Below are 22538 nucleotides of genomic sequence, written 5' to 3' on the forward strand. Positions count from 1 at the left end.
GCAAGATTTTAAGAACCACCATTGCATTTGCATTTGGGCCTAACACAAAGGCAAGGAGTTCTGTTTCTCTATTGTGCAGCTGTCCTCACAGATTAGCTCATGGTGGCTGGAGACTATATTTACAGGGAATTGGCCTCAGAGTCTTAATGTGTTGTAATTTTTGCTTTGAATATCCTCTCTGATTATGCCTTCTTATGAACTTGTGTATATGTAATTCTTAGCAGATTTTTTTTTGTAAATGAAGCTGCTAGGGGTTTCTCTATTCTGCTTTCCAGATAAGGTCTGTCTAGACATGTATATCTAGCAGAGTGGGGTGACCATGCCTGGACTGTATGGAGTATTTAAGGGGTTGAGGTATTGCTCAGGAAAGGAGGAGTAAGACTGAGTGAACCATGGTGCCCATGGAAGAGCCCTTCACAGGGGAGCCAGCCACAGTGATGCCCCCTCAAGCACAAAGACTTTGGGAGATTTCAATACAATATGACTTTGCTTTTACTTCTGCTCAGTTTTATGGCTCTTTATTATTGGATTCCTTCTATCAATATGTAGACCTAGCCCCTCCATTTTCTTCCCTTAACAATAATTATAACTTTAAGTGGTAAATTCCAGAAGCAACCACTTGTAGGTGTTTTGGCTGCTTCTTCTGGATGTCACTTCTATGTTTCTAAACAATGGGCTTTTGCTTTTGTTCTGACATCAGTAAAGGACATTATCTATCTGTTCCTACTATGATCAAATAAGGTAGCACTCAATTACATCCTTCCACTTTGCCACAATCCTCTCAATGTAGTATACCACCCATTACAGTATGATACTGTTTATAGCACTCTTATTATTGTGATTTAGTAATAGGATAATACTTTTATTTCTTGTTTCATGATAAAATGATTTCTTGTTGATCCTCTACTTTATAAAGTTTTTTTGTTTTATGATTTATTTATTTCTATACAAGAACCAGGGTACAGGCCAGATGTGCGGGAGGGTGAGAGGATTCACCAGAGACAGAGTAGGGAACAGAACAGGCAGACTGAAGTGCTGAGGGGAGCAGTGGGCGAGACAGGAGAGGTCTCCTTTGCCATGTGGGATTCTCGCAGGCCAGCCGGGATCGAACCTGCACTGCAAAGGCTGCAGACAGCTTCACAATATAGCACTCAACCGCTTGCACCACCAGGGAGGTCCCTACTTTATAAAGTATTTTAGAGCCCTCTTATTTCCCTTCAACATCCTTCTAGCACTATTACTTCGCTGCTTCTGCTGCCTATATTTAATTTATTTATTTTGTGTGTAAAAACATACATAGTATAAAATGTACCATTTAAAAAATTTTAAATTATATAATTTAACAACATTAAGCACATTTACCGTGTTTAACAACCATCACCATTAAGACTGTTTTCATCACTTCAAGTGCAAATGCTGTATTATTTAAGCAGTCACTCCTCATTCCCCCCTCTTCCTGTTCCTTGGCAACCAGAAATTCTGTTATTTCATGTAAATGGAATACAATACAATATGTAGCCTTTTGGTTCTAGTTTCTTTCATGAGTATGCTTTTAAGATTCATTGATGTTGTGGGATATATCAGACTTCATTTCTTATTACGGTGAATAATAATCCATTATAAGCCTATAGACCACATTTATTTGTACATTCGTTTGTTTTTTTAAAAGATTTATTTATTTATGCATACAAGAGATGGGATGTAGGCCAGAGGTGCAGGGTGTGTGTGTGTGTGAAAGGATTCATCAGAGACAGAGTGGGGAGCAGAACAGGCAGATCTACTGAAATACACTGCTGAGGGGAGCAGCAGGCGAGACAGGAGAGGTTTGCTGCCCCATGTGGGTCACCTTCCTGACCGGGTCACCTCCCTGCAGTGGTTGTGGACAGCTTCATAGTGCTGCATCTCAACCCCTTGCGCCACCAGGGAGGCCCCTGTACATTCATTTGTTGATAGATATTTGGGTGTATATACTTCTTGAATATTATGAATTATACTATTATGAAATTTTTTGTACAAGTTTTGTTTAAACACCTGTTTTAAATTCTTTGGGATATATACCCAGGATTGCTGGGTCAACAGTAATTCTGTTTAACTTGTTGAAGAACCACTAAATTATTTCCTGCACTTTCATTTTTGCATTGTTGAGTTTGCAGCATTTGTATGACATTCAGTAACTCATTTGCATTTTAAGATCAGCTTATAGATAGATCTTAAAAAGTAGAAAGTCAATAACGTGGTATTATTCTTGGTAAGAGTGTTCAATGTATAGGCCATGCTCACTATAATTAAATTTCATTTTGGTATATAAATAGTTCTTTTGTACTCTTTTCGAGACTAGGTTCGTATATATATCTTGAATTATCTATATTTGATAGTAATTGTAGCCTCTTTATTTACTTTGGGCTGGAGGGTTTTATCAAATGTCTGCCAAAGCTTGCTTTTCTGGTTCTATTTAAGAATGTGTTACCGGGGGCCTCCCCAGTGGCGCAGCGGTTGAGCGCTGGGTTGCGAAGCTGCCCGCGGCCTCTGCGGCGCCGGTTCGATCCCCGGCTGCTCCCCGGCCACCGGAGGAGGGTCCCACATGGCGCGCAGACCTCTCCTGCCGCCCGCTGCTCCCCTCAGCAGTGTACTTCGGTCCTTCTGCCTGCTCTGCTCCCCGCTCTGGCTCTGGTGAATTCTCTCGCCCTCCCGCGCTTCTGACTGTACCCAGTGCATGTATAAACAAACAAAACAAACAAACAAACAAATAAATAAATAAAAACATGCCTCTATAAAAAAAAAAAAAAGAATGTGTTACCGGGCCTCCCCTGGTGGAACAGCAGTTGAGCGGACTGCGAGGCTGCCCGCAGCCTCTGCAGCAAGGGTTCGTTTCCCAGCCACTGGCGAGGGTCCCACAAAAAAAAAAAAAAAAAAAAAGTGTTACCTCTTGGTGAGGCTTTGTGAGTAAGGCTTGTCAATTGGTGGAATTTTCATTCTAATGGTTGGTGGAAGTGGGGAGGCTTGCTGTAGCTTATCTAAATAACAGAATCAAGGTTATTTTGTCAGGGAATTTACAAATGTTTTGAGAAAAAAATGCCCCTCAAAATTAGCCTGCCACTGTACTCCTGTCCGTGAGACATGGGGTGTATGTAAAGGGGGACTGGAGGCAACCGAGAGTCCTCTATATAAACTTTCAATGAAATATTTCAATTAAGGCACACTTTCAGCCTTCCTCTACCTCCCACTCATCAACATTACTTGGGTTTCCATAGCTTCAGCCTCTCCAGTATCCCACAGGGCAAACTGCCTCCCTTATCAGCTGTCACCCATCCTCATATCCATTTGCCCTGCTTTTCAGCTTCCACCAGGCTTTGTCAGTTCTGTCTTAAATCTTATTCTGTCATCCAGAAGTTTGTTGGCATTGCCAGCCCATTGACAATTCTTTATTAATTCTCTTCATTGTGGATTTATACCTTTACTGGATTTCAATACCATCCTTTTGTGAGAACTCTGGAGGGAAAAGAGATAAATGCATGTGGACAGTGTTATTTTTGACTGGAAATATTGCACTTGTCTTTTAAATGATGATGTGCTAAAGGAATAATCTTTGGGAACATCTCTTGCTCTTAAAGCTGTAAGATAACATGTCATTTTGGGGATGATTTTAATTTTAAAAAATATTTTAATTGTTTTATTTTATATATTTGTCCCACCTCTGTCATTAATATAATTGACTTAACCATCTCTAGAAGGCATTGTTTGGGAGATAAAGTTAACTTAGTGAAGTTTTAAGTGTCTATGACTATGAAGAGCTGATTTGCAATACCTCTTATTTCCATGTTCTGGAAAATGCTGGTGTGCTTCCACCTGGTGGTAATTGGGGAAAACTGCAGAACAGAGTAATGGGTTATTCCATTTAATTTTTCAAATAAATCTGTTACAGCTGAGAACCCTCAACAATGTCCAAGAGACTTTGGCTACACGTATGAATTTATATATTTATTTTTTCAGAGTTGAGGGGTGATATGTGATATGTGTGCAAGGGAGAATGTAATGAAAAGAGAAAAGGTAATAAAAGATGAAACCCCAGATGTCTTAATGTCTTTCCTGCTACCCAAGTAAAACTCATTGGAAATATATATTTATATGTATAATTATATCTATTATACAAACATATATGTATATACCACATACACACACAAACATAAATACAAGGAGAAGTATGTGAACGCTGACTGTGTAAAATGTATTAGGAACTATGTACAAGATTAGATTGATGGTGAGTTACAGATAATTTGAAACCTCACTTGCAAATTTCCTATGATAAGCTGATAACTTGAGTCATTTTATAGAGGGAGGCTATATTCCGGGAGCAGGGAATCAGAACATTTAATCAAGTCATAAATTCTCTTTTGGACACTGAAATATGGAATCAGTGTGCTACAAAGAACATCATGTACTGTATTTCCCCATGTAAGTAAATTGTAGCATATCCAAAGCTAACTGTAAACAACATAGTAAAAATTCAGGGTAAATCTAATCTAGGCTTTTTGTCTCAATATACAGAGACTATGCAAGAGTTGAAAATTAATACTGATAGCATCATGAGCAGAAATGGATGAAGATGGCATCATAGATACATGTTTCTGGCCTTCAGTTTATAGTAGTATGTAATTTTCAGAGGGCAACATTGTAGATACCATGTATATACTTCATCATGATCTCCCCTTTTATTCTGAACTTCTGAAATGACTCAAGCCATCAGACAATTAGTGGAAGATGTTTAAAAATCACAGTGAAGGAGGAGTTATGAAACAAAGGCTGAGTATATAGTACCCATGAGAGAGATTCTCATGGCCAGTATCAGGACTCTTTGAAGGCAGGACATGATGTCTTTCAAAATACAGAAAACCTCAGTAAACATTGGCAGTTATGATACACATAGTTGTTTTCCATCTGAAAGGCAACAATTAAAAAGTCTGATACTATCCCAGTGTTTGTGAAGGTGTGGGGAGATGGACACTAACAGTCACAGGAAAACAAACTGAATCAACTGTGCATTTACACTTGAATTTAGTCATACTTTTTGATCTTTCTAAGTATTTCTAAGTACATACTTGCACAAAGATGGCTATTTTTAATTATCTGAAGTAGAAAAAATGAAAATAGTATTCAATATCCATCAACTCAAGAATAGTTAAGTAGGTTATAATACAACAAAACTATACTGTAATAGGGCCTCCCAGGTGGCGCAAGGGGTTCAGCACCGCACTATGAAGCAATCTGCAGCCTCTGCAGCACGAGTTCGATCCCCGGCCAGGGAGATACCCACAAGGTGCAGCAGACCTCTCCTGTCTTGCCCGCTGTGCCCGTCAGCAGTGTATTTCGGTAGATCTGCCTGTTCTGCTCCTCACTCTGTCTCTGGCGGATCCTCCCACCACCCGCATCTCTGGCCTGTACCCCAGCTCTTGTATGCATAAATAAATCTTTAAAAATAAATAAATAAAAACCAGGAGGGGGCGGAGCAACATGGCGGCGAGGAGACGCTGCGAGTAAGATCTCCCATTAAAAAAAGTTAATAGGGAGGAAAAGCGGCAGGTCCCAGTGAGAACTGGGACACGGAAGATAAACGGACGACTCCAGCAAACTGCCCGAAGAAGAAAGTTGCCATAAAAGAGGACGAGAAGGGAGGGAAGCGCAGAACCCTGCTCCCCTCCCCCGCCCACAGAGGCGGCACTCTCCGACCGGCAGAGAGGAGGAAAAAAACACACTAAAACGACCAACAAGAACAAACGACGCAGCAAGCGGGACTGGGAGTGGAAAGGAACTATTTCAGCCACCACACCCCGTGAACGGGAGCTGAGGCGAACCCTGCAGGATCCACCGCGGAGGTGAGCTCCACGCGCCATTAAAGAGAGCCCCGCCCACCAGGAGGAGACCAGCACCAGCACACAGCCCCGGCCCCCCGGTAAGCTTGTGCGAAAGCGGCGCTCGGATTGCAGCTGCCCAGGCCCCTGCGCCTGCGACCTAGGCTTGCGGGGAGACGGCGGAGGCCCTCCCTGAGTGAGCAGGAACAAGGTGCCCAGGCAGGGGAGCGGGATTCAAAAGGCGCCATTCCCGCGCCACTGATCTGGGCTACAGCCCGCTTCCTGGAACTGAGGGCTTTGGAACTGAGACCCGGGCGGAGACCCTCCCTGAGTGAGCAGGAACAAGGCGCCCAGGCAGGGGAGCGGGACTCAAAAGGCGCCATTCCCGCGCCACTGATCTGGGCTACAGCCCGCGTCCTGGAACTGAGGGCTTTGGAACTGAGACCCAGGCGGAGGCCCTCCCTGAGTGAGCAGGAACAAGGCGCCCAGGCAGGGGAGCGGGATTCAAAAGGCGCCATTCCCGCGCCACTGATCTGGGCTACAGCCCGCGTCCTGGAACTGAGGGCTTTGGAACTGAGACCCGGGGCACGAAATTAGGGGCGTGGGTTCCCCACGACGGTGGGGCACAAGGCAGACACAGCACCCCAAAGCCGTTGAGGTGTACCCTACCATCCCCGCTCTGCTCCCTGTCCCACGGGGTGGAAAATCAGCTCCCCAAGGGCTCTAGGAGAGATCTCTGGTGCCACCTTGCGACTTGACCCCAGCACAGGCTACTGAAGGAGCTAGTGGCCAGCTGGGGAGTTAGCCCACACCGGGCCCCTTCTGAACAAGTAGTCTGAGCCCACAGGGAGAGCGAGCACCCACAGCCGGGGCAGACCAGGCGCGCAGAAGAGTGTGCCTGAGACCAGAAGCGCAGGGAGTGTGTCCCACATCACCATTTTAGAACAGAGACATTTCTTCAGTAAAAACTACCTGCAGAAGGCTTCCTCAGGAGCCAGAGGTGAGCGGGGGAAGTTCGCCCACGCCAGACCCCCTCTGGCGTGCAGTCCAAGCCCAGAGGGGAGCAGGAACCCACCGCCGGGGCAGACCAGGCGCACAGGGGAGTGTGTCCCCACATCGGCATTTTAGAACAGGGACCTTTCTCCAGTAAAGGCTGCTTGAAACTGACAGATGACTCCTGGAAGAACCAGAGGGGAACAGAGAAGCCCACCCAAGATGCCGGCAAGTCCCAACAACACAGTGTCCCAACGCATACGGCAAATTAGAAAACAGACAGTAGGGAGGAGAAGAACCACACGCAACCTAGCAACTCTCCAGAGAAAAAGCACACCACAAAAAGAAAGCCAGCCCCCAGATTGCAACGACAATAACTTGGAAGAATTTCTGAGCCTTCCAGAAAGAGAATTTAAAATTGCCGTGATTAAAAAACTGACAGAAGTCATAAAGGAAAACAATGATAAGGGAAAAATAATCAACGATCAGAAGAATGCAATTGAGTCCCTAGAGAGGGAAAACAATGGTCAGAAGAAAGAAATTGAGTCCCTAAAGAGGGAAGTAAAAGAAATGCAGGAGATCAAAGAATTAATGGAAGAACTAAAGAATTCTGGGAAAAGCAATGAAAGCAGAATAGATGAAATGGAAGAACGAATAAGTAATCTTGAAGACACAGAAATAAAAAGAACCAAAACAGAAAAGGAAAGAGAAGTACGAAGGAAAAAGAACGAAGAAAGACTTCGGGAACTATCTGACTCCATGAGGAAAGGAAATATAAGAGTTATAGGAATACCAGAAGGAGAGGAGAGAGATGTAGGAACAGAGAAAATATTCAAAGAGATAATTGAAGAGAACTTCCCAAATGTGAAGAAGGAGCTGAAAATTGATATACAAGAAGCAAGAAGAACACCAAACTTCCACGACGAAAGGAAAAATACAGCAAGACACATAATAGTAAAGCTCCCAAGAATCCAGGACAAGGAAAAAATAATGAAGCTGGCAAGAGGGAAGAAACAGATAACATTCAAAGGAAAACCAATCAGGCTGACATCAGACTTCTCCGAAGAAACACTACGGGCAAGGAGAGAGTGGAGGGACATAGTCAACAGACTCCAAGAAAACAGATGCCAACCAAGAATACTCTATCCCGCAAAGCTCTCCTTCCTCTTTGAAGAAAGAATATGGACCTTCCCAGACAAACAGAAACTCCGGAATTTCATTGCAACTAAACCCCCACTCCAAAAAATACTACAAGGAGTCCTAAAGCCAGAACCTCAGAGCGACGAATAACAATGAAAGAAGGCCAAAAAAAAAAAAAAGTTATTAAAAGAATAAATAAATAAAATCAAAGGAAAGACAAACACAATGGCAAATACAGATGTTAACATATCAATATTAACTCTAAATGTAAATGGACTAAACTCTTCAATAAAAAGACACAGAGTTGCAGCCTGGATTAAGAAACAAAACCCAACCTTTTGCTGTCTCCAGGAAACACATTTAGCTACAAAAGATAAAAATAGGCTCAAAGTTAAAGGATGGAAAACAATCCTACAAGCAAATGGACCAAAAAAGAAAGCAGGAACAGCTATACTTATATCAGATAAAACAGATTTCAAACTCAAAAAGATAAAAAGAGACCCCAATGGTCACTACATTATGATCAAGGGGACAATACTTCAAGAAGAAATAACACTCATTAACATATACTCACCAAACGAAGGAGCACCAAAATATATCAGACAACTGTTGTCCTCTCTGAAAACAGACATCAGAGAAAACACATACGTAGTGGGAGACTTCAACACACCACTATCAACAATGGATAGATCAACAAGACAAAAAATAAGTAAAGAAACCAAAGCTCTAAATAAAGACCTAGAGCAATTGGGCTTAACAGACATCTATAGAACACTAAACCCCAAAAAAATGGAGTACACATTTTTCTCAAGCGCACACGGATCATTCTCCAGGATCGATCACATACTGGGGCACAAGACAAACATCAACAGATACACCAAGATTGAAATCATATCAACCATCTTTTCTGACCATGAAGGCATCAAACTAGAAATAAACCATAAAAAGAAGGCAAGGAACTTTCCTACCTCATGGAGATTAAAAACCACACTACTGGAAGACCATTGGACTAAGGAGGAGATCAAAGAAGAAATTAAAAAATTTTTTGAATTGAACGACAAGGAGGACACCAATATCCTAAATGTATGGGATGCAGCAAAAGCAGTAATAAGAGGAAAATATATAGCAATAGAAGCTCACATCAAGAAACAAGAAAGAACGCAAAGAAACAACCTAATCTCGAAGCTCAAAGATCTAGAAAAAGAACAACAAAAAAACCCCAAAACCAGTAGAAGAAAAGAAATAATAAAAACCAAAGCAGAAATAAATGAAATTGAAACTAAAAAAACAATCCAAAAGATCAATGAAACCAAGAGCTGGTTCTTTGAAAAAATCAATAAAATAGACAAACCCCTAGCCAGGCTCACAAAGGAAAAAAGGGAGAAAGCACAAATAAACAGGATCATCAATGAAAGAGGAGAAATCACAACGGACACAGCAGAAATCAAAAGAATAATCAGTAACTACTATGAACAGTTATATGGAAACAAGTTTAACAATCTAGAGGAGATGGACAAATTCCTACAACTCTACAATCACCCAAAGCTAGATAAAGAAGAAATAGAACACCTAAACAGACCAATTACAATTAGCGAAATTGAAATGGTAATCAAAAACCTCCCCAAAAACAAAAGCCCAGGACCTGATGGATTTACAAATGAATTCTACCAAACATTCAGAGACGAATTAGTGCCTATCCTTCACAAACTCTTCCAAAAAATTGAGAAGGAAGGGACAATACCAAACACGTTCTATGAAGCCAACATTACACTAATACCAAAACCGAACAAGGACAACACAAAAAAGGAAAACTACAGGCCAATCTCCCTAATGAACACTGATGCAAAAATCCTGAATAAAATTTTAGCTATCAGAATCCAACAATGTATCCATAAGATAATTCACCACGACCAAGTTGGATTCATTCCAGGGGCACAAGGATGGTTTAACATCCGAAAATCAATCAACGTTATCCAACACATCAACAAAAAGAAATATAAAAACCATATGATAATATCAATAGATGCTGAGAAAGCTTTCGACAAAGTGCAACACCCATTCATGATAAAAGCCCTTGAAATTCTTGGGATACAAGGAACATACCTCAACATCATAAAGGCCATCTATGACAAGCCAACAGCCAGTATCATTCTCAATGGTGAAAAGCTGAAAGCAATTCCATTAAGATCTGGAACAAGACAAGGATGTCCACTCTCACCATTGCTTTTCAATATAATACTGGAAGTCCTAGCCAGGGCAATAAGACAAGAGAAAGACATCCAAGGAATCCAAATAGGAAAAGAAGAAGTCAAACTATCACTATTTGCAGACGATATGATATTATACATAGAGAACCCCAAAAACTCCACAGAAAAGCTAATTCAACTCATCAATCAGTTCAGTAAAGTGGCAGGATACAAAATCAACACGCAAAAGTCAGTAGCCTTCCTATACACAAACAATAAATCTGAAGAAGAAGAAATCAAAAAGACCATCCCTTTTGTTATTGAAACAAAAAAAATCAAATATTTGGGAATAAATCTAACAAAAGAGGTAAAGGACCTATACAAAGAAAACTATAAAACACTGTTAAAAGAAATAGAAGAAGACACAAAGAAATGGAGAGACATCCCCTGCTCATGGATTGGAAGAATAAACATTATTAAAATGGCCATCCTTCCAAAAGCAATATACAGATTCAATGCTATTCCAATCAAAATTTCAATGTCATTCTTCAAAGAAATAGAACAATTATTGATGAAATTCATATGGAATCACAAAAAACCCCGAATAGCCAAAGCTCTCCTGAAAAAAAAAGAAGGGAATGGAGGCATCAGACTCCCAGACTTCAAACTATACTACAAAGCCATAATCATCAAAACCGCATGGTATTGGAACAAGAACAGACATACAGACCAATGGAATCGAATAGAAAATCCAGAAATAAACCCACAGGTTTATGGTCAACTAATCTTTGACAAAGGAGCAAAGACTATGCATTGGAGCAAAGAAAGTTTGTTCAATAAATGGTGCTGGGAAAACTGGGTCGCTACATGCAAAAGAATGAAGCTTGACCACCACCTCACACCATACACAAAAATCAACTCAAAATGGATTAAAGAACTAGACATAAGACCTGAAACCATAAAATATATAGAAGGAAATATAGGCGAAACACTACGTGATTTGCACATCAAAGACATCTTTACAGACACATCACCCAAAGCAGTGATAGTGAAGGCAAAGATAAACAGCTGGGACTATATCAAATTAAAGAGCTTTTGCACAGCAAAAGAGACAATAACAAAAACAAAGAGAAACCCCACCAACTGGGAGAACATTTTTGCACCCAACACTAATGATAAAGGACTGATCACAAAAATCTGCAAAGAGCTGATGAGTCTCAACAACAACAAAGAAAATAATCCAGTCAAAAAATGGGCAGAAGAGCTTAAAAGAAACTTCTCTGAAGAGGAAATGCAAATGGCCAACAGGCATATGAAAAAATGTTCAACATCACTTGTCATCAGGGAAATGCAAATCAAAACTACCATGAGATACCATCTTACACCAGTGAGAATGGCACATATTAAAAAAACTAGCAACAACAAATGTTGGCGAGGGTGTGGAGAAAAAGGAACTCTTCTGCACTGTTGGTGGGAGTGCAAACTGGTCCAACCACTGTGGAAAGCTGTGTGGAGATTTCTGGACCTACTAAACATAGAGCTTCCATATGACCCAGCAATTCCACTCCTAGGTATTTACCCAAAGGACACAGAAACATCAATTCCAAAGAACACCTGCACCCCTATGTTTATAGCAGCACTGTTTACAATAGCTAAGCTTTGGAAACAACCCAAATGCCCAAAAATAGATGACTGGATCAAGAAGATGTGGTACATATATACCATGGAATATTACTCAGCATTCAAAAAAGATAAACACATGCAATTTGCTGCAACATGGATGGCGCTGGAAGGGATCATGCTCAGCGAAATAAGCCAAAAAGAAAAAGAAAAATACCAGATGGTCTCACTCATAGCAGGAATCTAGAAAACTTAAATAAGGGACCAGGAAAATGAATAACTATAAGAAAGTGAAAATCAAAATCAACAAAAAACTATGAACCAGAGACACTTTTAGGGGGGCGGGGGCAGGAGGGGAGGGATTGGGGTCAGAATGGGGGGCTGCAATTGTATGGGGAATATAACAATAAAATTTTATAAAAAAAAAAATAAATAAATAAATAAATAAATAAATAAAAACCAAACAAAACTATGCTGTAATAATGAAATGCAATACACCAATTGACATAAAAACATCAGTAGGCTGTATTGTTCAAATACAAAAGCCAATTGTAGAATAATATGTAGATATGATGTGGTTTTAGTAAAGAAACACTGAGTAGTAAAGCTGTATACTAGTGTGTGGATATGTAGGTAGAAAGCTGTTTGGCAGGATACACATCACACCGACATGGCTACAGGTGGAGAGAATAGTAAAGAAGATGTCTGCTCTATTTCTAGCATGTTTTCCAATGAAACCAATTAAAAATTACTTGTATAAAATGAAGGTAAATAAATAATGGTTTAAACATATTTTAGGAAAAGGGAAAATTAGGGGGAAAGTAAGGATGGCAGAATTTGTAAGGTCACAATTAACACTGATATGGGCCATACAGAAGAATCCAGAGTCCACAAAAGTTTAGTTTTGACACTCACACTGTGTGTAGAAAGTATGAGGCACCTTAATTAGTTGTTTGAGGAACTCTGTTCTGATTGACATAGTCATGTAGGATGCTGACTCCATTTCCACTAGGCCAGCCTATTAGCACAATAATATCAGGCAGGTGTTCAATGCTCTGAAAATACAAGTCTTAGAAAGCAGGACTATAGAAATACAGCCTTCCAGGGTAGGTGGTATGACTGTACTCTGTGACTTACACATTCCCTCACTTTTCTGGAGGCAAAACTTAGCACCCTGCTGATGATGGCCACCACTCGTTCCTGCATGTACGACCTATCTGTATTCATCCATGTGATCATTTCCTGTTGAAAACACAAGAATCATTCTAAGACCACGTGTCCATTTCCACAAATTCCTTCCTTCTCCTCTCCACCATCACCATGTCAAGGGCCCCATGATCTCCTGATTATTTCACACCTAATCTACATTTATCTCAAAAATGCAACAAGCATCTAGTATACTGCTTGATCTTGTGCACTATGTACACCTGGGTTTTTTTTTTTTTTTAGTTTTTTTTACAACTTTATTGATATATAATTGGCATATAACATTGTGAAAGTTTAAGGCATATAACATGCTGATTTTATAATTTAATTTAATGCATATACATGTATATATTGAGAAACATTTACCATAATGTTAGTTAATTTACCCATTGCCTTACCTAATTACAATTACTTCTTGTGGCAAGAAATTTTAAGATCTATTCTCTTAGCAACATTCAAATATGTACCTTGGGCTACCTTCACCCATTTTTCCCATCTCCCTATTCCCGTATTCCTTGCAACTAGCAATCAGTCTGTTTCTTTTCTGTAAGTTCGGTTATTTAAATTCACCTGCATTTTTTTAATTTAATATTACACACATGTTTACTAATGTTCACTGGGGAAGTCACTTTGTCAGGCATTGTGAAGAATGTAACATGAGGTTATATTGGGATTTTAAGTTGCATTTCCTTTTCATTTTCTCACAAAATTCATAGTCTTTTATTTTTTAAATCACAAAATATGATTTTCAGTTTAAAATAAGACTTGAAATGTTATCTGATCTTAAAATGTCATCTGATCCTAGAACTTCCTCCAGAAATTTGCCACCCAGAATTTTCTGGCTCATGATTGCAGAGTACATTCCTGGAGGCAGCTTGGTTAGAAAGTTCTTGATAATTTTGATTTCTATCTGTCTTGTCGTAACTTCTATTTGTTCTAAATCTCAAACTCAGGGACATATTTATAACCTTGGAAAGGGAAATAGATTGTATGTCCCTCACATGCCAGCCATTACAGAATTCTTAAGGCAGTCTGCTGGAGTCTATGGCATGTGTGCTAGTGGTAGGCCAAATTTCTTCCCTTTCATTTGCCCCCATTGAGTTTAGGTAGGGGTAATGGGTAATGCTTTCTTGCAGGAGTGAGATTTCAATTTTTTGGGTTTTTTTAATGAGTTGGAGAACTTGTAGACAAAGTACAACATAAGGTATTCAAATAACAAGATCCTAAGTTAGCTCCTTCAGTTATTAGCTTTGCACATAATATAACTCCTTTCCCTGCTTCCATTTTCTTCTCTGCAAAATGGGAGAAATAATAGTAGCTTGTTCATAGGGTTATTTTAAGAATTAAGTGAGATATCTCATATACTGTGTTCAGCTTAGTTTCTGACATAGAGTAAATAATCAGTGATCAGCTTAGGCTGGTTAAAAGAGGATGCATGGAGAGGGAGTTGTGATAGTGGGATAATAATAACTATTTTAGAGGGTTGTGAAATTAATTATTTTAAATGCACAGGAAACTTTTAGATCAAATTTGGCCCAAATTGGCACAACATATTTTATTTTCCCTCACATTGCCTGTTTTTTTTTTTTTTTAAGACTATAAGGATATTCTATTTAAGAAACAAAACTGGTCCATTTTCCCTTACATTCCTTTTGTCTTTATAGATACCTGTTCCTCTCATACTCTGGTATCCATGAAGATAGAATGCTCATGGGATTCCCCAGCCCCAGAGTTGTTGGAGGAGAAGCAAGCGCACAGACACCATCACTGGTACATGGTTCTGAGGTAGTTTGGCCAATCAAACTAATCTTCTCTGCTATCCCAAACCCTGCTCACTCTCTTATTGCCACCTGGCTTCTCAAGTGCCTGTTGATGCCATCTTCCTAGGACTATATTTTTAAAAGTCTTTCTCTAATTCAAATAAAAGGAAGTGATTTCATTTTGGGAATCAATGCACATCCTAGGAGACAAAGAAAATTTCAGCTGCCAAATAAATATTTGAAGATGTAGGTAAGGAAAATGAGAAATAACAAGTGAAATGTTGTGAGCACTTTAGACTCATGACAAGAAAACAAAACCATTTATTTTTCCTTTACCTTTAAGAGTTGCAATTTGTAGAGGTCTTTAGACACTAAGATCAGAAGAGTGTCCTCAAAGATGTTTAAAACACTAAGGTATAAATTCTGAAAAACAAAAAATTATACAGTTGGCTGATCAACCAGCTTCAGATAAAATTTTACTTACTGTCTATACTTTTGCATTCTGATGTCCTAAGTTCTATCCATAAACTGAAGATAAGGAAGTAAGGTGCTATGGTGATCACCCAACGCCATAGACAATGAATTGTTTCTCCACTTTAAAGGGCAAGTGTACCGTGTAGCTATATTGAGGAAAAAGAGACCACTGAAGTTCTCAATCTGACTATAGGACTCCTACCCCCACCATTCCCTGTACCTATTACCTTCTTTGTGGCACTTGCCAATAAATTCCTTATTCTTGCTAACCCTTGCTAAAATCAACTCACCCATTTGTTCTTATAAATCAGATACAATCCATTAAATCCACAGGTTACAGAACTCAAAAAGTTTCAAGAGGTATAGATTACTGCTATAAAGTACCAAGTATGTCTTATATTTAAAAGAATGTAAGAGAAAACAACAAAGATTATAGCTTGTTCACCTTTTACATTGCTGGTAGGAATGCAAACTGGTCCAACCACTCTCAGAAGCTGTGTGGAGGACCCTTAAATTACTAAAAATGGACCCAACATATGACCCAGCAATTCCACTTCTAGGAATCTAACCAAAGGACACCAAAATATTAATTCAAAAGGAAACGTGTACTCCTGTGTTCATTGCAGCACTATTTACAATAGTTAAAATATAGAAACCACCTAAATGCCCAAAAACAGATAACAGATCAAGAAGATTTGGTATTATTCACAACGGAGAAGATGTGATATATATACACAATGGAAAACTATCCAGCAATCAAAAAAGATAAACTCATGCTATTTACAAGAACATGATGGAGCTAGAAAGGATTATGCTCAGTGAAATAAGTCAGAAGGAAAAAGAAAAATATCGGATGGTTTCACTTATAGGAAGAATATACGGAAACTATACAAGGGATCAGGAAAAATAAAGACAAAACTAGCAGGCAAACTAAATCAGAGCCATTCAGCAGGGGTGGGGGAGGGAGAGGGATCAAAACAAAAGGGAAGAGCACAAAAGTCCATGGTGACAGTTCATGGGTGTCTTGGTGGTGGTAATTTTATGGGGTCAACACCTTAGTTCATTGTACAAAAATGAATAAAGATGTAAAACTATACAAAATAAAAATGAAAAAAAAAATTAGACCAGAAAAAGTTATTGCTAAATAAACATTGTAGTTTTTTTTTTTTGAACCAAAAAAAAAAAGATTATGACCTGTTTAGAGACACCCTGTGGGGTTACAGGGTGAATAACAGTGTCACATCGCAATTCAAGGAAGAAAAATCATACCTCTAGGTCCTCTTCATCATCTTCACTTTTCCCCATTTCTATTACTTTGTCCATAGTTGGCATAGAAAACACCATATGAAAAGATGACTTTATTATCTTCAGTTGAGATTTAAATTGTAGTAAGGGATCCACAAAGCTGACAAAAAAAAGTGCTACTATTAACTTGAGGAGGGAAAAATGTAACTGAACTTCAGTGGCTTTTTCCTAGTGATAGGAGAGAATGTACTAGAAAATAAAGCCCAGAATTTGGCTTTATATAATACATGGGTTTTAAATGTCCTCACAAAAGTGATAACGGTGCTTAAAATATAAAGGAATTGATTTCTATGTAAAAATGGCAGTTATCAATTATTTAAACATCAAAAATCTAGTTCTTCTTAGATATTATGATGTAAACAGTGCTTACATTTCCATCCAAGCCCACAAAGCCATGCTAAGGCAGTTGAACTACTTTTTCTCTAATCAGTGATACTTGTTTTTACATTTTAGTATTTTTAATGTTGGGGTGGATCTTCCATCTACCTTATTGTAAAAGAAAACCGCCTATCAGTAGATAAAAAGATAAATTGTGACGCCATTATTCTTCCTTGGTATGTGCAACGTAGATTCTGGTCTTTCCTAATTTTTTTAAGTTGAAAAAAAAATTTTTTTAGGGCCTCCCCGGTGGCGCAGATGATTGAACACAGCACTGTGAAGCTGTCCGCAGCCTCCACAACGCCTGTTCAATTCCGGCAGGCCAGAGAGAATCTCACATGGCAAGGTAGACCTCTCCTGCCTCTCCCGCTACTCCCCTCACAAGTGCTTTCGGTCTGTCTGCCTGTTCTGTTCCTCACTCTGTCTCTGGTGAATCCTCCCACCTTCCCACGACTCTGGCCTGTACCCCAGCTCTTATATAAATAAAAATAAATCTTAAAAAAATTTTTTTTAATTATTTTTAAAAATGGTGGTATAGGTGGTAAGGTAGGAACTTCTGTGATTTCTACTGGAAATCTGCCACTTGAAACAAAATCTCCTGAAATACACAGTCCATCCTTGAACAATATTGTTTTGATCTGCTTGGGTTCCCTTTTATGTGAATTTTTTTAATATAAGGTAAATATATAAATAACTACAGAACAGTACTATTAATGCATTTCTCCTTACAATTTTCTTAAAAATATTTTCTTTCCTCTAATTTACTTTATTGTAAGAATGTAGTATATAATACAAATAACAGGCAAAACATGTTAATCAATTATGTATGTTACCCATAATGCTTCTGGTCAACAGTGGGCAATTAGTAGTTAAGTTTTGGGGAAGTCCAAAGTTCTACTTGGACTTTTAATTGTTTGGGGATCAGTACTCCTAACCCCATGGATGTTCAAGAGTCAACTATATATTATTTTCAAATCTTGGAAAGATTTATTTAGCTAATTCATATCTCTAATGGATTATCAGACTCCAAACAACTATTTATCAAATATTTCCAGTAGAATTTTCAGTTGAAGGTACTAACTTCCAGGATCTATGATTTTGATTTGGTTTAGGAAAAAAAATATAAATTAAAATTTTGATTTTAATGTACTTTTGATGTACTTTTAATGTACTTTTGATGTACTTTGAAATCATATTTCCAGTCCTAAAAATGCTAAAATGGACCAAAATATGCACAAGGATTAGGAAAATAAAATAATACTCTGATTCCATGCAAACTGTTGATGGAAAAGGGATCTTCAAATTCTAAATGTGAAGAAGACAAAAAGTTAAATATCTTTGGTGATATGAACATGATATTAAAGAAGAAAGTCACATGTATATCTATGGGTCAACATGGGCAACTGTCAGCAGGTATACAATTATTGTCTACCTATAGCTTATTTTGAAAGTGCAGTTATTAAATTACCAATGCATTTTACAACCAGTGACGTCTCAGAATTAACAATTGTGGTGTAAATATTTTTACAGTCTAAGATGTACAACGAGGTAGTATAGAAACTTGAGGGAAAAAAAAAACAAGCTTTCACTAAATTGCTGTATGAATGTGTTTTTGTTAATTTTTGAGATATTTCTTTCAAATAGTAAAGTCAAAAATAGAGGTAGAACAAATCTACCAATTACTAGGAAATATTTTAATGTTTATTATAAAGTAATATATCTTATGTAAGATAAGTAGAACAAGGTAGGTATTTTTGCATGTCTAATTTCAAGAATCACAATTGATTAAAAGTAGATTTCTACTGACAAAAGCTTGGGAAACTATATTAAACATTATGAGAAATAAATCAAGAGGGCCATTGTAGGAGGACACAATGTTTAATTCAAATAAAAGAGTATTTAATAGTACACAATTATTACAAAATAATAAAAGACATAGTAATAAAGAAATAATGTGAGTGCAACCTCCCAAACCACATAGGAACAAAGTTAAAAGTTTGCTAAAAAATAATTAAAATCACAGATTATAAAACTCATTAAGCCTACAAAGGAAACAAATTGTTAAAGAAAATTACTAAAGATACAATGATAAACATTTATTAAGCTACAAGGAGAAATGGAAACAGTTTCAAGAGAAGATTTAAGCAGTCAATTATCAGTATACCGTAGGTAAAGGCAAAAATTCTGCAGAAGAAATTTTTTCATTATAATTAATAAGTAGTTAGAAATAAATTTTATTGAGTGATAGAACAAGTATTACCATGAAATATTGACAAAATTTATCAATATTCAGTCATAGACAGTTTCAAAAGTTAACAGAATCTATGTTCTCACTTGTAAATAGCACAATGATAAATACATTTCAAAAATTAGAAAAATTTAAGATATTTACAAAACTTGATACTCAAGAATTTTTCTCATTTACAATGAGAGAAAAGTAAACTAAGTTATAATTTAAGACTTTGAAAGAACTGAAATATACTCAGATAAATCAAAAGGGATATATTTTAAAATGAGGAAAAGGGATGATAATAAATATAACAATCTTCACTGGCAACTTTCAAATAAGATTTAAAAAGAGAAGAAAGACTTTAGTAGAAACTAATAAAATTAAAAAAGACTCCATTAGTCAAAAAAAGAGCAGCATGTTACTAATTGGGTTTAATAGAAACAAATAAAATGTATTTATGTTACTAAATTATGCAGATACGCGTATGAAGATAGAGCAAGAATGAATCTTCATGTACAAAATAATACAGCAGAAGGCATTTTCATAGTTGCTTGTTGTCTAAATCAGAACCTTCTCTCCCAGAAGATAACCTTCTCTCAGAGATAAATCTTTTGTGTTCAAAATGATTGTTATAAATACTGGTAAAATATAATTTTGAAAAATTAAAAATTGGGAATATGCTGTCATTAAAATGAAATTATAAAATAAAATAAAAATATAACATAAAAATAATGTCAAAATTAAAAGTGGTGCAGGAAATTGAATGCGTGACTTGTTCATGTTTCTTTGATAACTGGATTATAGATTGGGAAAGATCACAAGAAAGAGGGAAATAATAGTTGCTGAATTAGGATATTGGAATTGGGAGTAATAGTTTATTTTCCACAATTGTGATTTTTACCTATTACATTTTAAAGATAATCAATGAAATAAAAGAGCATCATGGTTTTTTATACCTGGAGTTCATGGATAGGATCATGGCTTGATGACACAACACGCCTGAGTATGCATCCAATAGACTGGAGGCCCTGCAGTCCTATAAGAACCCAAAACAAACAAAAAAAAATCAACAATTACAGACTGTGAGGTGTATAATATCATAGGTAGTTCTCCCTTTTACAGATACCAAAGGGATAAGCATAAACAGGAGGGATGAGCATAAACAGGAATTTATGCTCAAGAATTTACACAGGTGATGAAAACGAATAGTGATTTAAATCACAATAGCATGTTGGCCTCAATGGTGGTCTTTTGCAACCAAATACTGTGTTAATATAAATAGCAATTCTAGGGATAGTTTTGTTAGAAGTTTCTTCACATATTGTTTTCTCATTTTATAATATATCCATTTTGCTTGTACCTGTTACATACAAGCTACTCACTGTGAAATCTCCTGATAAAAATATCATTGGGTGATTTAAGTCAGGCCTTTTGGGACATTGTCTAAATTCACACTATAAAATAAGGATCACAGGCTGGTAAGTACACAGCTCTCTAACATAACTATTTAACCTCATGGAAGAAATCAAATACTGTATCAAAATGAACAACGATGTAAGAAAATAAATGAACTTAGTAATAACTATAAAAGTGACAATAAATGGGACTCCATTAAGAATTTCTAATTCTACAAGTAACTGAAGAACTGGAGAAAGCCTAATAGGTCCCCATTCTTGTTTATTCAAGCCTCTGTGTCAATGTCCCTCTCTCCTATCAAGTCCGCGAGTAGTTTTTAGAAACACTCAGTTTCTACTTCTGAAATAACTCAAAACTTTCTTTTAGGTACTGCTGTGCAGTAATGATATTTCAATGGTGATTCATTCCCGCTAATGCACAGGCAGCTGCCTGCTCCTGATTACTTACCACCCTAAGAAAGACCCTTCTCTATTTGCTCAGTGTTGCTGCTCTGACGCCAATATTGAGTTTTATGGGATTTTGCTTTTCTTCTTTGGGACGTGAAAGCTCTCTTGATGCACAGCGCCATCTGTCTGTCTATTAAGTCTACATTGTGAGTTAGATGTTTGTGTTCCCTCAAAATTCATATGTTGAAATGCTAATCAACAGGGAAATACTATTTGGAGATGGAGCCTTTGGGAGATAATTAGGTTTAGGAGAGATCATGAGGGTAGAGCCGCATGATAACAAGAGGCACAGAAGAGCTTGCTTTCTCTCCACTACGTGAGGACACAAGGAAATGAAGGTCATCTAAAAACCAGGAAAAGAAACTTGCTACTTGCTGAATCTGCTGTACTCTGTATCTTGAACTTCCCAGCCTGAAGAACAGTGCAAAGTAAATATCTGTCATTTAAGTCACCTACACAATAACATCTTGGTAAAGCACTCTACACGGACTAATGAGAAACTTCCCGACAGGAGCCAAACTAAAAAAATAGCATTTCCCTACTAGGCATAAGCATCTTGTTATTACCTTCCTGGAAAACAGAACATTTATCATTTTCAAACACTCCCTCTCCAGAAAGCACTTCCTAATATCACTAAACATGATCATATTTACTTTTAAGAGAATTCTTTCTATGTTGCACATCAGCACATTAGACATCACTATTACCATAGAACAAAAAGCCTTCTATTGGCAGACACCTCTTACTGTGATATGAAACAATCATGGTGATTTGACTATTTTGAAAGCAAAAGTCTTTGTCACCATTTTCATTCAATTTGACCAGAAAATTCCTAATCCCTATTTTCTTGAGCAGCAACTAATAGAATATATTATTTCTGTCTGAGAATGATCCTCTGGGACTATTGCCTCAAGAGGAACTTTTCTAATAGACCAGTTCCTCATTGGACTTAAGTCCATGGAAATTAATTTGCAATTCTTAAAATCTAAAATACTGTTTCTCAAAACTGGCAGTGGAGAACAATGGCTTAAAAATATTGATTTTGATTTCTGAACCACCCCTTCAGAGATTTAGATTTAATGGGTCCATACTCAAGACCAGACATCAGTATTTAAAAAAAAAAAAAAAGTATTTCAGGCAATTCCAATGTACACCCAAGATTGAGAAGTACTTTTTTAAGTGAACTCAATCCTGGAACTTGCTGTCATTTAGTTGATTTATCATAATAGGAACTTTTGCTTTGCCCTGTGTTAGCTATAGCTTTTCTTTTTTTCATGGAGCTAAATTTGTCACTCTCACTCTATAGCTGGGTTATTGTTTCCCCCCATAACACATCAGCATCACATCTTTTGTTGATTCACTAATTGGCAGCTTGTCCTATACGTGTTAGAGGCCTGCTTTCACATGCACTGTATGTACCACTAATGTTTAACTAGTGCCAAAAGCCAATTGATAAACAGTAAGGATTATCTAACATACATGAACTGGTTCTCCAGTTATAGGAATTAGGAGAGAATTTCACCTTTTTTTCTCAATGA

At 37.7% G+C, this 22538-nt stretch overlaps 1 protein-coding gene across 1 annotated transcript in view; it reads right to left on the bottom strand.

Moving 5' to 3' along the window:
• MROH9 (maestro heat like repeat family member 9) overlaps positions 1-22538 on the bottom strand; it is a gene marked incomplete at both ends in the record, with an annotated part of 55025 nt that overhangs the window by 26704 nt on the left and 5783 nt on the right. The window contains 4 exons of the mRNA XM_084250073.1: positions 12923-13027; positions 15088-15174; positions 16495-16630; positions 20095-20174. Coding sequence (XP_084106199.1) covers positions 12923-13027; positions 15088-15174; positions 16495-16630; positions 20095-20174 — 408 coding nt within the window. The remainder of the gene's footprint in view (positions 1-12922; positions 13028-15087; positions 15175-16494; positions 16631-20094; positions 20175-22538) is intronic.

Source organism: Talpa europaea, assembly GCF_964194135.1.
Source record: "Talpa europaea genome assembly, chromosome: 12".
NCBI classification, from domain to species: domain Eukaryota; kingdom Metazoa; phylum Chordata; class Mammalia; order Eulipotyphla; family Talpidae; genus Talpa; species Talpa europaea.